The following is an 18,425-nucleotide window of genomic DNA, read 5'->3' on the forward strand; positions in this document are numbered from 1 at the left end:
AATGCATCACTTTAAGTCAGTGTCTGCAGTATTGTCAGAGCCGGACATAAACTGTAAAACAGAACCTTTCAATCGATTGTTCTTGTTTAGGAACCTTTTTAATGTCGAAGAACTTCCACTTAAGGAAGGGGTTACACCAATTACGCTTTTCCTGGAACCACGTGTCCAGATAGGAGGAGAAGACAGATAGAGTCTAATTATGGTGGGACTTGCGTGCAAACAGGCCGAACCTTTCTAGCCCTGCGTACGTCAAGAAGCCTGCGCGCCTCTGCGCTCACCTCTCGCAGGTACCCGTGCTTCGCCTGCACGCTTGACGGACATTCCCAGGGCAAACATTTGTGTTGGGACCTCACACGCTCCTCCCCCCCCACCCCCCCCCACCACCACCACAAACACCCTCCCCCCCCGCGCAGGGCCCGAGGCGGCCAATCGCCGAGCGCGTAGTAGTCGGACCCCCTTCCCGCGTGTGGCTGCGGAGTCAAACTCGCGCCGGACGGGGAGAAGCGAGCGCTCGGGCCAGTGCGCGCGACGGGGCCGGAATGATGAACCCGATCGCGCTCGGAATGGCGGGGTGAAACCTGATCGCGAGACCCCGGAGGAGTGACCGATCGACCTACCTACCTACCGGCGCGCGCGCCCTTAAAGAGAAAGGAGGAAAAAAAAAGAAAAGAAGAAATGGCTTCTTCCTCCTCCGCCGAGCTCATTAGCGCCGAGGAGATCAAGAGGGAGAGCCCAAGGACGACGCTGGACGAGCTCGCGCCGCTCCCGCCGAGCGTGGAGGAGAGCGCGCCCCCGTCCTGCGTGGCATCGCCGCTCGCCTTCTCCCCCGAGCAGGTGGCGTGCGTATGTGAGGCGCTGCTGCAGGGCGGCGACGTGGAGCGGCTCGCGCGCTTCCTCTGGTCGCTGCCGCAGAGCGAGCTGCTGCGCGGCAACGAGAGCATCCTGAAGGCGCAGGCCATCGTCGCTTTCCACCAGGCGCGCTACCAGGAGCTCTACTGCATCCTGGAGAGCCACAGCTTCAGCCCGGCCAACCACTCGTCGCTGCAGGACATGTGGTACAAGGCGCGCTACAGCGAGGCGGAGAAGGCGCGCGGCAGGCCGCTGGGCGCCGTGGACAAGTACCGCCTGCGCAGGAAGTACCCACTGCCCAGGACCATCTGGGACGGCGAGGAGACCGTGTACTGCTTCAAGGAGAAGTCGCGCAACGCGCTCAAGGACATGTACAAGAGGAACCGCTACCCGTCGCCGGCCGAGAAGAGGAACCTGGCCAAAATCACGGGGCTCTCCCTGACCCAGGTCAGCAACTGGTTCAAAAACAGGAGGCAAAGGGACCGGAACCCCTCCGAGGCACAGTCGAAAAGGTAAGGACTTTTTGGACTACGCATAGAAGTCTGCAGACCTGTGCACTAATGCAGAACTACAGGTAGCCTCTAGGCAGGAATGTGTTACAGTTTAGTCGCCTGTGCGTGCAGTATGACTGTAATTTGGAGTATGTGGAACTCTGCTGTGCAGAACTGCGGTGTAATTTAGTAAAAGAAGAACCGTCATGCAGATTTAAGCCTGTAAAACTACGTTAATGCAGTGAAGAACAACACTGTAATTCACTGTACCTAGAACTATACCTTCATTTAGTATAAGGACAAGTAGGCTGTAGAAGTATGTGACTCGCTCTCGGGCCTGTGTGCTCACTTACAGCGCAAAGCAATGCGGTCGCTTAAAGAAGTTTTACCTTCCTTATCTGGGCTGTTTGAAAATGTTATTATCACGTTAGTGGTCGCGCAATGTACAGGAATGGCTCTAAGCACGTTAGTGGGGTTGTTGAAGAAGGGCGGGGGGGGGCACGTTTCAACAGTGTTTTGAAACCCGAAGCTTTTGCTCGTTTAAATGAGGTGTCGTTTTTAAGAATGGCGGAGCGCACGCAGCGCTCAAGGGCGAATAAACAGCAACACTGCAGGAAACTCCAGCCCTTCTGCACGCCTTCAGGGGCGCAGATCGGGGTTATTGTTCATGCTGCTCGATCAAAACGGGCAGTATTATTTTTAAAAAGGGGCTTTTGACTGAGTTTACTTTGTTGATGAGTGAGTAAACGAACCTGCCTATTGTTTATGTTTGCGTGTGGGTTTTAAATCCATTGTCTCCACCCTGATAATCAGTGCAGGAGATCTAGACCCTCTATCTCCTGACGTGGACAAAGCACCCTTCACAGCTTGGGGCATTTAGGGGCTGATAAGGTACTGGAGTGTGCGTGTGTGTATGTGTGTGTGTGTATGTGTGTGTGTATTGGTAAAGTAGCTACACTCTCAACTCTCTCACCCCCCGCATGCACCTGGTTCCCATGATTTACTGACACTCAACCAAAATAACTCCTTTCTCACCCCACCCACGCACAAATGGCAACGCCATAGGTTTGCTTTTATCATAAATAATACATCAAAACTCTCGTAAATACGGGAGGTCAAACGTTTTTTTCCATCTGCGTCAGCGGGGAGAAGCCGCAGATATGTTAATGTAGCGTATATCGGCCTGCTATCACTCAGCAAAGGGACAATTCTGTCCGGCTGAATGCGCGCACTCGATAGATGAGAGAAGCTCTCGCGCTCCGGCGTGTCAATAAGATCCTTTGTATGGTTTGGCCGCTCCAAACGGCCACCCCCAGCTGTCCCAGTCAGTAAGGAGACTCGCGGGGGCTCTCAGCTCTTCGTCTGCTTGCTGACCCTGAGGGCAAGGAGTCACTTTTAGAAGTTGATTTCCAGACCAAAATGTTTATTGAGATTTTGATCGCTTATTTTCTCGATTTTTTTTTCGTATAAAGCTAAACAAACATCTCTCAGCGGTTTAAATGGGCAGCAACATATTTATTTTGTTAAATAAAACTCATTGCTGGGTTATTGAATCTCTCGATGGATTTCCACGGTGCTGTTGTAAAGGAACATTCCACAGTAGGATAGACAGAGATAGTTAGGAGGGACGCACATCAATTATTAAGGGAAATATAAGCCTCTATCAGCAGAGAGAATAGGTCTATTAGAAGCAAGCGCACCACAATTAGCTTTGCCAGCCAGTTTCCTCTGTAGGACTTCTTTCACTCTTCTCCTACTTGTATTTAATGGCCATTTGGACTGGAAATGAAATAAATGAGGGATGGTCTCTGACTTTTGCACAGTACTGTGTATCATTTGAGAAGTGGCAGAGAATCTGGACTGAACAATGGCTATCACTGAAGGAAATATTAAACATAATTAAATTAAGCTAAATGAAACAGGTACATTTTAATTTGTGCTAAAATTTGCAGACATCATGCTGAATATAAATTCACAGTACCTACAAGGCTCTGTGAAATGCACTGTACCTGTTTAATGTGGAAATTTTATGCATGTATCCTAAATGAACTGTCAGTGGACATTTCTTTGGATTAAACAAACTGCCAACCGGTCAGTTTTGCTTATGGTAGTATTTACAGCTCAAAGACACCCTCTGAAGCCCATTTTCTTTATAATTTAATTAAATAATAATTCAATATAATAAAATGCAAGTTATAAGCATATGTTTTAAAAGGCTTTCTTCTGTGTCTTACAGTGAATCAGATGGAAATCACAGCACAGAAGATGAGTCGAGTAAGGCTCAGGAGGACCTGTCTCCTCGTCCCCTCTCCAGCGGCTCCACAGGCTCAACCACCCATGGGTCTAGCCCTGCTGTAGTTTACGCTGACGGTACCACCACTGTCATCCAGCAAATCGGGGATGTCAAAATGTCTCCGCTTTCGGCAGGAATGGGCTTCAATGGTGACTTGGCAAGCGCCAACTCTCACTATCTCAATGGTGGAGCCTATGTTCAGTCACATGGCAACAGCAGCGTCCTGAACGGACTTGGCGCCACAGGTGGCCACTTCTTGACCTTTGATCCCCACAGGGTCTCCCATGCCCAAGAAAGGCTACTGGGTGGCTCCTATGCCTCTTATTCAATGGAGGCCCCAGAAAACACAGTTGGAAAACTAGAGGGCATGCAAACTCTGGTTTCCCATTCAGAAGATGGAGCACCACCTTCAGTAGTAACCTTCGCCACCCCCCCTTCTTCATCCTCCGCTACCTCTGGAGCCCCTCATCTTAGCAGCTATAGTATGGTCAGCCTCTCTGGGGTTGAGAACAATCTGGGTCTTCCTCCTTTATTGCTACCCCCATCATCTACAGCACCCTCTCATGGTAGGAGAACAGCATTTTTTTGTGATGATTAACCACAGCATAGATAGAATTGTGAATACATGCACTAAATGTGTTACTCAATGATGGGTGTACATATATATGCATGTATGTATGTATGTATGTTCTGTGTATATTTACATATATCTTCAATGCTCAACTCCACTCGTTGAGGATCTACAGTCCTGCAGAGTATAGTTCCGACTCCAGTCTACCTCATCTGATCCAGCATATCTAGGCCTCAAAGAGGATTTGAATGTTAGAACCAGGTGTGTTAAATTAGGCCTAGAACTAAACTTTGCTAAGTAGTAGATCCCCAAGAGTAGGGTTGGGCATCGATGATTTACTGCATCTATTCAAGAGTGGAAGCATATGTCCAAAAGATCAATTCAGGCTTTAAGCCTCTTTGCTTTTTCTCTCCCATGTGTATGCACAGGAGTTGGCATAGAATGAACACCAGACTCTAGCTAATTGCATCACTTCTTTGGAGTATATTACTTCGGAATATTTCATGGTGTTTGACATTCCAAAACCAGCCACAATGCTTTGTTCTATACAAAGGGCAGAGGTTCAAGGTTTTGTAAGAAAAGATTGTGGGTCAGGAACAGAAGAAGTGTATTGTGGGTAAAATAATGAGTGGGGGGGTCAGGTCAAGCTTGCAATGACTTCAGGATCGTACCAAATAACAGGCCTCAATGACATTATCCCCACCTCCTCTCCATGGCCCTAACCACGCACTAATGGTTCTTTCCATGAATATTTTATAGCCACATCAATAACAGCAAGGCTGGCTGGGTGCTGCTGCTCTCTCCATACAACCCCTCATCTTTTTCATCCTTTAATATGCAGTTTACGAGCCACATAAAAACAAACCCACCCCTGGCTGAACTTTTGATTTAGGAGGAAAAACAGTTGAGCCCAAACGGTCCATCAAAAGAAAAACGATATTAAAATTGTTTAGCCAAAACCTTCTTTCCCTCTGCCCATAATTTTTTAAGGCAATCCAATAAAATATGTATTCATAAAATATGCTGGGTTTGATGTCCAGTGCTACAGAAATACAATGAAACAATAGTCTTTTCCGTTTAGTGGTGTGTTTGTCTGTGGTAAAGGCTCGCATCCAGCTGCTTGATCCTATTATAGCAAAGAGAGAAAACACAATCATACAGCACATTGCACAAACAAGCATTCAGTGTTTTTGTTCAATCAGTATTGATTTGTGTACTGCTAGGAAAGTTCAGAAGTAAGAACACTTGTCCCCATTTCATATACTATGCCTTTTCTAACAAGCATTGGCTAGTATTGGCTATTGGAGTTCTACGGGAAGCTTGCAGAAAAATGTAGTTCTACCTCCAGTAAGTGACTGTGATGGCAAGGCTTTGGGGCGGGGGGATGGGGGGGTGTTGGAGGAGCATGATTATTTATCAGACATTCAGCAAGCCTAATGGAAGAAAAGGGCCTGGCCCAGTGCCAGAGCCTGTCGCTCTGGGAGTTATGTGCCAAGAGCCGCATTCTAGAGTTACAAGGAAATCACAGCGAGTGCAACCACAAACAGAAAATGAAAAAGGTGTTTCATTTTATATTTCTCAAGAAAAAAAGTTCTTGCAAAGTAAGGAGAGCCAAAAAGAGAGATAGAAAAAGACAGAAAGAGAGTGTGAGAAGAGGGGATGTGGGGCCAAGCTGGAAAAAAGTGAAGAATGAGGGAGAGTTGGAGAAAAGAAATATTAAAAGTCGTGATGCACCTGTAGAAAGTCTGGAGAAACACAGAGTAGTGTAGCATCTGTTCTTTCTTCTCCTTTCCATTTTGTCTTCACCCGTCTTTTCTGGAACCAGCAGTTATGAGCTGTGAGACTGGCTCCTTCTGCCAGTTGCTGAAGAAGCCGAGTAGAATAAACTGAGAAACAACTCAAAAGGGTAATCACTGAGGCCAGGCCAGGGTGTGTGTAGAGTTAGCCTGTGGTCAGCCTGACCAGACAGGGCGGAGTGGCCTGTGCAGTTCACTGACCTTGTCTCCATCCACTCCTCTTCTCCAACAGGCTCTACTCCTCTGGATGGCGTGGTCAGCGACTCATCCCAACACTCGGGCCAGCCCCTGCTCTACACGCTTAACCAGGTAGTCAAGCAAGAGCCGCTGGACATTGGCGTGGGCTACACATATCCTTCCGGCATGCCCTTAGATCAAACTGGCAACCTGGGCTACACTGCCTCTCTCTTTCTGTCCTCCAACCTCGGCCCCTCACCCGACAACAGCAGCCCCCTTGCCCCTGCAGTCACAGCTGCCGTCACCTCCGTCCTGTCCAGCACAGAGGGTCACACCACTCTGACACATGCTACCCGTGGACTCCAGGAGGGCGGGAGCACTCTGTCCTCAGACTACACGACTCAAGATGCTCAGCTGCCTCTGTCCAACAACCTGGAGGCTCCTGCAGGGCATGGAGAGGGGCCAGTGTGCGGGGATATGGACATGGAGGGCAAAGAGCTGGCCAAGCTGCAGACTGTGCAGATGGATGCGGACAGTGACCTCTGACCCATGTGATCTCATCATTGGAAAAGCTGTGTTTCATGAGTGTTTGGTTGGTTTTCTTGCACCCCACTACGGCCTACTTAGGAGGTCTCCTATGCACACGGCAGTCTCAAACTCAAATACCTTGCTGTTTCTTGGACAAGATGTACTCAAGATGTGTACAAGTGAGTGAACTAAATGAGCAGTGCCTTTTTCGACCCCCAAAAATGTAGCCCACTTGCACTCGGAATGGCTGCAGAATGTACTTTTTGATGCACTGACCTTATGAAGATTATGTCTCAGCACTGTCATTTCTCTCTTACAGTAAGGGAGACGTTAGTCAGGAGAGAGAGAGAGAGAGATGGAGAGAGAGAGAGAGAGCAAGAGAGAGAGAGAGTGCGAAGGAATGAGAGACTTGCAGAAAAACACAGTGCAAAAATGACAGATGTGTTTGATGAGTCGAGCAAATGTCTCTGCACAATCATTGCAGCTTTATACCAATTCTTTTATTTTCCTCTTCAATATTTTATGAAAGCACAGATGTTTAATTTTTTCTGTTGTCGTTTGGTCTTTTGTATTTAATTTTTTTTTTGAGCGTGAAATAGTAATGTGAACAATATTTTGTTATGTTTTGCTTTTTAAATTTCAGTTCAGCAATGACTTTTCGATTTAAAAAAAAAACACTTTGACAACCTTGTGTCCTTCTTGAGATGAGAACACTGCATTCTCGGGCATTCGACAACAACTTCCTTTAAAAAATGGAGTCACTACACAAGGAAATGATTTATAATAAGTGTTTGAAAAATATGCTTTAGTTTTGCCTTTCAGCCCTGCTTTACCATGTGCGAGAAAACCATTCCAGCAATCCTGCAATGAATATAAACCCTAATGTATGAGATGCAGACATAGCTGGGAAAAAAGAGTTCTGCACATGCTGTAAACGATTACAAGGCCTAAAAACTCTGCATTTAGAAATGAAACAAACGTATTTTTCTAAACCATTCACCCTATTAAATCTTTATATTTATACATGCCTAAGGAATGGTGAATGGGTTTTCTATGTCGTTGACACCAGTGTTTCACATTAGAGTCCCGAGCTTGACAATTAAATAACTGAAGAAAATGACATCACCTGGGATGAATCATACATTATTGGGAGCAGTAGGTAAGTTGGCCCTGTGTTTTTGACCAATGGCGTGACATCAGTACTGAGGAAATCCAAGACTCTCTCCATTTAACAAGATTAAGCTACGACTTGGGCCTCCAGGACAGCTGGCTGTGATCCTCAGACATTACTAATGCATGAATGTATGCATATGCAGCATGATGGAGATCAAGCTCATGTTCTCACTATGGGTGTCCTCTGTGATCGTTTGCCAATGCCTGCCAGCTGCATACCACAGTTCTCTCTTAAAGTGTCATATGGTACCTGTCATAGCCAAACAGGAAGGTCATCCAAAAAGGCAAGAGTGGATACGGAAAAGTTGCATATCCTTATCGGATTTACCTGACGCTCCCACACATGACCGAACAGGAACAGGCTCCTGGCTCAGTTGCTGCTTGTTATGCAGTAGTTTATAAAAAGGCAAAGAGTGTGAAAGATGGATTGCAGGTCGAGATAAAATCTCACATATTATCAAGCAGGAGCAGCTTTACAAGCTGCGTAAGATCACAGTTCGTTCTGCTTGCACAGCCACGTGCATCTGCATGTAGTATAACATTCCTTCAGATATGTTCACTTATTGGACTGACAGAAAAGGTTAGGCGGACGTACGTGCAAGAATAAGCTTTGAGAAGGAACAGGCTTAGTTTGGTGGCCTATCGTGGGAACATTTCCTTTTTGTGACACTACGCCAAGTGAGTAAGCTAATTGAATGGCGCCCAGGTAGGACTGGCTCCTGCACACAAAGGGGGGAAAAATGCACAGGTAAAGAATCTATTGTTACCTGTGCAAAGGTGACCCTGTTGCCTAGGGCAGCAGATTAGCTGATTGCTAGGTATCGAATGGCACCTCCTGGAATATTGAAGAGTAAGAAAGCACTTTTGTTTGGGGCTTTTGAGCTAAGAACCAGTGGCCACAAGCAAAGGGACATGTGTGTTTCGTGTCCCCTGTTTCCCTTGGGCTGACCGTGTGTCAGCCGGTGTGTGTAAGACAGGGGTATCTTGTTGCTCTGCTGTATTGTTCAGATATGGACGTCACAGCGTCTCCATGTGCGGTGAATGGGGTGGCTTTGAAAGCTTATCATCTCCTAGGACATAAGTACAGCACAGAAGAGCAGAACAAACCTTCACATCAGTCCAATCTCCAGTTTCACAATAAGTATGAGGTAAGGGGGAAATAACTCTGAAAGCTAGAAGATGGAAGGTTGATATCAAACTACTGGCTTAAAATGCACAGCACTGAAGAATCAGAAGGCTCAAGGGAGGCTTCCTTCAGCTTGTCCTTGGAGAAGTTTTCAAACTTGGTGGCAAGCATATAAATGCTGGCTGTGGCAAGCAGTAAAAAAGAGAGAACCCTGCAGAAGTGGGCTTATTAAAGAAGCTGACCCCTGACTTTTGCAGGCACTTTCAAAGCGTGACATTTAGTGTGCCGCCGCAGCCTGTGAGGCGCGGGTAACCTGAGCCGGAGCCCAGCGTGCCCCAGCCCTACACACTGTGCTAATGTGAGGTCAGAGGCCAACTGGGTCTGTATGACTCACAGACCCACCGCTTCACACGCACACATACAGGAAAGCATACAGAAGATGAGGTACATGTTTACTCTCTGTTTATAATCTTTGTGGCCGTCAGTGAGAGAGAGAACATAGTAGATGTGAATAACACAGTCATAGGCCCCTGAAAAGAAGGGTGATTTTTTTGGCTCATTTAAATAAATCATTAAGTGCCCTTGAAAATCTGCCTGTCAGCAAATCAATGGGAAAGTGCTGTGCCTAGGAGAGGAGGATAGGTAATGGACACCAGGCAGACTTTTACAGACACGTATTCTCTCTCTCTCTCTCTCTCTCTCTCTCTCTCTCTCACACACACACACACACACACACACACACACACGCACACACACACAAATACACACACACACAGACACACTGTCTGCTATACAGTCAATACTTCCAAAACAAGAACTGTTCTAAAAATGTATAAGAAATGATCCAGGAGCTACTGCCATTACTTCAGTAGAAACGAAGTATATAATAAAGAGCAAGGTTTAATGCAGGCCAAATCAAACAGGAGCTCCTCCAGACCAGCAGAGGTCAGTATGTCATGGGTGTTGCATTCAAGAATAACTTAGAACAAATTTATAAACAAATTCAAAAACATGGTGAATAGAGTTATCTTATTGATGGTAATATTTCTGGGGAGATGAATGAAAGGATCCATACTGTAATATTTTGATAAAATACGTTATATGTTATATATATAATATATAGACTGAGAAAAAAGGAAAAATCATACTGCTACAAGGTAGCCTAATGTATCAAACGAGTGATACACCACGTTTCCAGACTTTAGACAAGTCATCTTCACTCTTATAAGGTTAACGAATGGTTCATTTAATATCTGACTCGTGTTCTGCACATAAAATAATCGGTCGTGTTAAGCTGAACTTGGTCCAGTGAACACTAACGCTCACTGTGTGGTACTAATTTACATTTTTATGAAATGTCTTTTTATGAAAGCAGGCATTCCAGAAGACACTCGGATGTGTTATAGGGTCACAGTTTAAGGTAATGAGTAGAGATTAAGCATATCAGGACATTTGTGCAGGACAATTATATAAAACTTTTAATTCCCATTTATTTAATGACGTAATGACAGCTGTATCTAACCGTACACACCAGCCTCTCAGTACAGCAGTGATGAATAAGCTTGAAAATAAAAATATCAGGAAACCGTAGTATTGACAACTGTAGTATTCACAACCAACACGCAAACAAACAAACAACAACACTCTATCGCATTACGACAACCACATTATTTATTACAAATTATTCCTTAAGATTGTATTATTTTTCAAGATGCCGGAATGCGAAGAACTTTTGTTTTTTCATTGTATTTTCCCCTGGGTAGAAACATCCTGCAGCAAGCCTGATAGGACTGATGGCCAATCAAATACACGTTTCATTAGGGTCAATAAACTAATTTTCATTAAATTGGTAAATTAAAGTGTAAATAATTTAATTAGAAATTCTTGTTTTTGTTTGAATATGTAGATTCCCAGGATGTCCAGAGTGGAATTGGCAAAATAATAAATCAAATTGACACACCACATACGAAAAATAAATGAAACAACAACAGTCAACATGACTATTTAAAAAAATAGAAATAAACTTGTTTTTTCACGTTGAACAAATACTAATATAAAAGGACCGTCGTGTATTTGAAGCAGAAACATATTTTGACTTTAAATTTTATTTACACTTACTCGTTTTGACGCACATCATCATGGAGATGATGGATTAAAATTTAAATAAACAAACAAATAAACAAAACCATCGTTTCCATGCACAGCCTGTAAAAACCTCAAAACATCGAATAAACTGGAAGTTTAATGATTGTAACTTATTACTAAACTGCGGTTAGTTTCGTATTTAATTTCTTCATTTCATTGTTTTGCCTGCCATTTAATTATAATAGTCCAATAATTAGGTAATTCATTACACGTAGTGCAGTAATCAATGATAAATATTAGTTTTTAAATGTCATCTTTTTTTTCCTAATAATTCATAAATCTTTTATTTTTTTCTCGTAACAAAGCACAGAAAAATAATCCTAATGATTCTAAAACAACACCGACGTAAATAATGTGGAGAACAGAAAATCATTCAAACAATAGCCTTTCCAGTGTGACAGGACATTATATCAGGTCGATGGGCGCGTCTCATGTTGCCCCCTAATGCAGTTAAGTGAATTGTTGGTTCTGAGCTCGTGACTGTGGCGCTGCTGCTGCCGCGCGAGCTCGAGACCCAGTGACTGTAGCCCACTTACACAGCACTAACTCGCCCCTCTGACACGAGCCTGCCTGCGGGACAGGCCGTTCGTATTAGACGTCCACATCTTAAACACAGAGATTCAACGGGGGTTCATAAAAACGCCGTATAAACACGCAGCCTGAACACAAAGGAGGAGAATATATCGCCACGGAAACTATGAACAGATTTGCAGCCGTGATTCTAACGCGAGCTGTTGTGTGTTTTTACCCAGAGAGCTTTATAGTGTGTCGGCCGTCGATATGTGGCGTTGTGGTCGCCAGGCCTCGCCTTGGGGCCATAAAAGAGCACATCTTGAAATGATCAGGGTCTGAGAACGGGCAGGGCCTTTCAGGAGGCGCGCCTCAGCGTGGCGGAGACATTACAACAGCAGAGCCGTCAATCACACTTCCGCGAGCTGCAGAAGGATTCCTGAACGCGCTGATGCAGGGGCCTGTGTGTCCAAACGACCGGTAAAGCCTATACAGTTAAACATCGCACATGGCAAAGACGAAGCATGGCTAAACTACACTGAGCAGATGCAGCTGATTTCTAGCCTATAAGCTTTTACATCTGAGTACCAGAGGTAACTTACTTTTAAAGAAGGTGATCTGTGAATAATTACTGTGGGACAAAATATAAGCTCTCACGCGCAAGTTTGTCTCTGTACAAAGGGATTTTTTTTTCACTAAAAGCATTTGGTAAGAATTAAAAAAGGTATACAGTATTGAGCAAAAGGCAAACTGTTTATAATTATTTATCTCAGCAGTGTGCGTTTGCAAGTGAAAACACTATATAATATCAGAATAAATAAACATAAATACAGAAAAAGGTAGCAATACTCTCGTTTCCAGTGACGTCATCCATCATTAGAAGAACACAGTTAGAAAAGCAGGTTTGACTCCTGACTTCATGGTGCTCTCCAGCCACTGCATGGATTTGTTAAATTCACTTTAACGAAGGATCGAAATTTCACATCCATGTGATGGGTGTGAAATTTGGGAATGATGAACACAAACACCCACACACCAAGTCACACTGCACTGTTTATTTGTTTAATTATATTTATTCTAATGTTGGTGTATTTTTGAGCCAGTAAATGTTTACAGCCCAGATAACTTGCTTTGCATCTCTTTTCCCAGATGTTTTTGCACAGTTCACTCTTTTAAAATGATTCTTTCGAGGTTATTTAGCAATGGCAGTGGTTATACCTAGAATAATAAACAATCACAGAACCATTCGACTGCATAAATGGTTCGCTGCATGGTTAAAAAGTTCTCTGTGTTGGGAAAAAAAACTGACGTATGGTTCTCTAAAGAACGTTTTTTAAATAGCACCAGTCAAAGATGTAGAACCTAATTTGCGTTTACCATTTATTAACCGCGATTTTTTACTGAGGCACTTCTGACGCATCATGCACCTTTTTTCCATTCTTCCTGAAACTCATACTCTAAAAAATGACCGTCGCCATGAGGCATAGAGTATTGGGTTATTCTTCTGGACAGATGGACGGACCATCTTTCAGAAGCTCTTCTTCTCGCCGACCCTCCAGAGACAGTGGGCAAAAAAGAAGAAAAAAAATGTTTTCACAGGTGCCCGTGTAGGCCACTAAAGCTAATTAACTCCTCATTCTGTTTTAGTTACCCGGGGCCTATCTAGACTGATATGACAACCCAAACTTCAGTGCAGGACGGTTTGGGCTTCGTGGGCCGCGCGGCCCTGAGCCCCTCCATAGGCTTTCTGGTTGTCCTGAAAATGGACGCCGCGTCTCAAATTAAATTATAAAGAGGTGCTCCATTCCGGGTGAGTGATTGTGAGCTTTGCGTCGCCCTGGTGTCATGTTGCAGATTTCGGCGCAGATAAAGAAATGCGATCTATTCCTTAAAACAGCGTCTGGGCAGCAAAGAGCTCGACGAACACAGAACTCATTTACTAATGCACTGGTTTTGGATTTCACTGTACTGAGAAAAGGGGGGAGAGGAAGAAAGGGCGAGAGGGGGGAAAGACGGGTTTTTTTATGTGGCAAAAGAAAACAAATTACTCGACCGACGTTGGTGTTGTTAAACTGCGCATCTGAACCTTTTATCGAAGGCAGGGATGAATTAACAGTGGAACTGGAGATTTGAGGCCATCTTTAGGAATAATTGGATAGGCCTGTTTTTTCTCTTTCTTTATTTGTGAACGTATGTGCTGCTGCAGCCAGACGATTTCTTATAATAAACGTTCATAAACGTCTCATTTATTAAGATGCGTTTAACCTTAGGTCTTATATGTTTTTTATTTCTGTTTGTGTTTTTTGCCGTTGTCGTTTGATGCATGAGGTTAGGCTCATTCCAATGCAGTAGGATGCTTTGAAGAGGGGATTCAGCGCGCCTGGGGTCCTCCTTTATCTCTCGGCTGCGCTGGGTTATCTCTTCAACTTTAGAGCTGGATTGGTTTTTAATGGAGCGCTGAGTATCTCGTCGCCGCGGTGCGCACTGGGACCTCACGCACTGCGCGCTGCGTGTGCCTCCACAATGAACACCAGTCATGCAATAAAGCGATCAGGTGTTTAAGTGACATGAATGGGCATCCCAAAGTGGCCCAGCATCTCTTTTGCATCCATGCTATGCTCTTATCATCCATTACATACAATAACTGTCTGCATTGGGCTCGTGCGTACTCAAATTGGAGAAACGTTTCCAAAAATATAATAAAAAAAAAATTCTCGTCGTTAACCAGGATGGTCTAACGCAGACACCGAGCTACAGGCAGTTATTTATGAGTTCATTAATAATGCAATGGCTGTAAAGTTGTTTAAGTTAAAAGTGCGAGCAGTGAATGGACAAAGGTGGGCTTGAGGTGGGATGAGAGTGAGCGCAGCCTTGAGAGACCCGCTGTAATTGATTAGTATCGAGGTGCCCCGCTCCCTCAGGTAAAACTGGAGACGGGGGATCCAGTTTCAGACCACCACGTTCCCGAGGGAGGAAACGGGAGCAGAGCTCTTTTCTGCGCTGCTCTTAGGATAGGGTGGACGGAGAGCCAATCAGAGAGCGCGCAGGGCTCTTTTAGCGCGATACGACTGGAGAGGGAGCAAACAGCGTCTCCACCAAACGACCAACAAACGTGGACATCTCCGGCGCTTTGGCTTGCGCAGAGAAGCTTTTTTTCCTCGTTCTCCCTCTCTCTTTCTCTCTCTCTCCTTCTCTTTCTCTTTCTCTCTATTCAGAACACTTCGTCAGCATCTAAACTCGGCTAGCACGGTGGGCTAGAGGCTATCCCCCCCATTCCGCTCTTCTCAGAAATCCCCAAAAAGAGCGGTGTGGCGATCGTAGGAGCGCGCGCGCCATCACGACGTCATGTCAATGTTGCCCTCTTTCGGGTTCACCCAGGAGCAAGTGGCATGCGTGTGCGAGGTGCTGCAGCAAGGGGGGAACCTGGAGCGCCTGGGCCGCTTCCTGTGGTCCCTGCCTGCCTGCGACCACCTCCACAAGAACGAGTCGGTGCTCAAGGCCAAGGCCGTGGTGGCTTTTCACCGCGGCAACTTCCGAGAGCTCTACAAGATCCTGGAGAGCCACCAGTTCTCTCCACACAACCACCCCAAGCTCCAGCAGCTGTGGCTGAAGGCCCACTACATCGAGGCGGAGAAGCTGAGGGGGCGACCACTGGGCGCCGTGGGCAAATACCGCGTGCGAAGGAAATTCCCTCTGCCGCGCACCATATGGGACGGAGAGGAGACGAGCTACTGTTTCAAAGAGAAGTCCCGCGGCGTGCTGAGGGAGTGGTACACGCACAACCCGTACCCCTCTCCGCGGGAAAAGAGGGAGCTGGCCGAGGCCACGGGGCTCACCACCACGCAAGTGAGCAACTGGTTTAAGAACAGAAGACAGAGAGACCGAGCCGCAGAGGCCAAAGAAAGGTACAGCAGTGGTCCACTTCCGTCCACACATTAACAACACTTCAGCAGCTCGCCTCGATCTGCAGCTGATTAAATTCAAGTCAAACAGCTGGCAAATAATGTTGTACATTTATGCAGCCAGTTAAAGTGTTTAGCTGTTTTGTACTGTAGCTGCCATTTTTTTCAGAGAAGGTTACTCAGTAAATAAGTAAGCATTTAAAGATTTTAGGAATGGGCTAAGGCATGAAATCTTTCAAAACAATTCAATTGATTTGGAATATTTTGAATTGAACTAATACCCACGCATTAATTTAAAACTGCTGCTGCCATTAGTAGTTTATTTTTCATGCACGTGAAATATTTCAGGTAAAATTATGGTCCAGCTAGCCCAGTGGGTTTCTGTCATGTACTGCCTTGGCTATACATTAAATACTGTGAACTAAATAATAAATAAATACTGTAAAAAACTGAAAGGCAGGATTCACAGCTAACTGAAAAATTGCAAATAGCAATGACAATAAAGCCACTGACAGTTTCCAAATAAACAGAACTTTTCAAATGAACATACTTATACTTAGCATCGTTTTGCTATATGATCACATCATTGCATCATTTTGCTATATGACTGCGTCATTGTATCGTTTTACTATATTACTACATCATTTTCCTATATCTTTGACAAATGTGACTTTTTAGGAGTTGTTCAAAACACAAAGCTTTGGCTAAAACATTCTCAGCCCTTCTCCTTAAAAGAGGCCTAAACTGTTTCTAGCTAATACTACTAATATTGAGAGCACTCTATATGTTTATTTAATTTTCCAGTTATGACTGAAGTTGTGTATTTCTAAACAGACACTTGTCCTGCAAAAATACTAAAAAATAAATAAATAAAAATAATTTAAACGCCCATGTCGTGCGTCTCATCTTCTTTGCAGGGAGAACAGCGAGAACAACAACTCAGGCGCTAACAAACAGAGCCAGCTGTCCCCACTGGACGGCGGGAAGTCCCTCATGTCCAGCTCAGAGGAAGAGTTCTCGCCCCCGCAGAGTCCTGACCAGAGCTCCGTGCTTCTGCTACAGGGCAACATGAGCCACCCCGGCGCGCCCGCCTACACCATGAGCGGCCTCGGCGCCACGCAGACGGTACACGGCATGCAAGGACACCCCCATCAGCTCCAGGATTCATTACTGGGACCTTTGACATCGAGCCTAGTGGACCTCGGTTCTTAAGCCATTAAGACTGAGATTTTATTTATTTTTTTTGTTCATTTTGTACGGAATAATAGAACGAGATCCGCCACTTTACTGTAGATATGAAACATGAACGGTGTAAGTCTAAACCCCCAAATCCGTAGTCTTGTTTTTTTCTGGTAGGATTTCATGGTAGGTATTTTTTTCCCCCATGGTAGGCTAATAGCCGCATGGACTGACATTTGCCAAGTCGTTAAACTGGACAGAGGAAAAAAACAACAAACAAACAAACAAAAACAAGAAAACAACAGCAGTTAATAAAACCAATGCTCTTCATCAAACTTCTAAGACGCCTTTCCAGTATTTGATTCTGAACCAGTTTCTGGATCCTTATTCTTTCTAAATCCACATTTATTGTTAAGATTTTTTTTTCTACACATGATGTGAAAAAGGCTATTTTAATTGTAAACTTTCTGTGAGGGTAATGTAGAGAATCATGCATCAGTACTATTTATTTCAAAACATATAAAGGTCTGCCTTAGTGGCCTGAAGAAGGAATAAGACAGAAAAAAAGATTCAGATTTGTGGATGAAAAAAAGAACAAAAAAAGAAAAAGCTGTGTTTAAATTCCTCCGCCCCAGGTTGTATCACACCGCCTACCGTGAACCAACACTTTCTGCAGGAATATTTTACAGTGAAAAATGATCTCAGCTCAGAGTTCACGAGCCGTTTAAAACGTATTCTGAAGGTTCTGTCGAATTTAATTTAAAGAAGACGCAGTTCTGGGGATGTTTTTGGCCAAATCAATTAGAAAATCGAGTTTTTTGTTTTTCCTTTACGTTTTCCGCTTTTGTGAGACGACTTAAACCCAGAATCAAAGACCGCAGGGTGGTCAGCTGAAGGTAAAGCATTTAAAACAAATAATTTATTCTGAGGAGGGCATCAACACTGATATACTGACTGTGATAAATGTGAAATTGACAATGACATCATACACAGAAACAGCAGCATAAAACGTCTAATGATTACGACAATCACGTACTAATTACCCTCATACTAATAACCCTCATCCTTATTATTATTATTATTATCATTATTATTATTATTATTATTATTGCTGTTGCCTTAATTAACATCGTAATTATAGTAACAACACAACAACAACAACAACAACAACAACAGTGATAATAATAATAATAATAATAATAATAATAGTCTTGTTTACTTTGGGCTCGTCATACAAAATTTGTCTTCATAATCCTTCGGGTGAGCAGAGAGAGCGAAGGGTTGTTGACTTTGCCTCAGCCTCGGGAGGGAGGCGTGTGGTGCTTTTGTGGTCGCCCTGCTTGGTTAGGGTCGTAGTGGGCTGTTTACTTTGCGCTCTCTCACTGTTTGTTCTGGCGGTTCTGGGCCAAAGAAAAGACACCAGCTGCAGCAGGAGCGCTCACGTGCCTCCATTCATAAGTTTCAGTGGAAAAAAAAGCAAAAAGAATGCAAACATGAATTTAAGGCACAGCTGACTTTTGGCCTCGCTGTTTATTGTAGTTAAAATACTTTCTGTTTCATCATATTTCTCCCTTCAGAAAATACAGTCTACACAAATTCCCACACTTATTAAATGAGGCCTGTTTTGCGAAGAGGAATATGGGCCTGCACTGGTCATATGTCATAAACACATCTCTCTTTTGGAG

The 18,425-nt window shown here is 44.4% G+C and overlaps 2 protein-coding genes across 2 annotated transcripts; both read left to right on the forward strand.

Annotated features, from left to right (window-relative positions):
- The first annotated feature begins 500 nt into the window (after window positions 1-500).
- On the forward strand, window positions 501-7,388 carry six4b (SIX homeobox 4b). Its single transcript, XM_036581699.1, has 3 exons — window positions 501-1,361; window positions 3,577-4,199; window positions 6,233-7,388. Exons 1-3 carry the CDS (start codon window positions 676-678, stop codon window positions 6,721-6,723), a joined length of 1,800 nt encoding a protein of 599 aa, XP_036437592.1. The 5' UTR covers window positions 501-675; the 3' UTR covers window positions 6,724-7,388.
- Window positions 7,389-14,686: 7,298 nt separating this feature from the next.
- six1b (SIX homeobox 1b) lies at window positions 14,687-17,079 on the forward strand. Its single transcript, XM_036581701.1, has 2 exons — window positions 14,687-15,564; window positions 16,479-17,079. Exons 1-2 carry the CDS (start codon window positions 15,005-15,007, stop codon window positions 16,771-16,773), a joined length of 855 nt encoding a protein of 284 aa, XP_036437594.1. The 5' UTR covers window positions 14,687-15,004; the 3' UTR covers window positions 16,774-17,079.
- Window positions 17,080-18,425: the final 1,346 nt, after the last annotated feature.

The sequence above is a fragment of the Colossoma macropomum genome, unplaced genomic scaffold (assembly GCF_904425465.1).
Source record: "Colossoma macropomum unplaced genomic scaffold, Colossoma_macropomum, whole genome shotgun sequence".
NCBI classification, from domain to species: domain Eukaryota; kingdom Metazoa; phylum Chordata; class Actinopteri; order Characiformes; family Serrasalmidae; genus Colossoma; species Colossoma macropomum.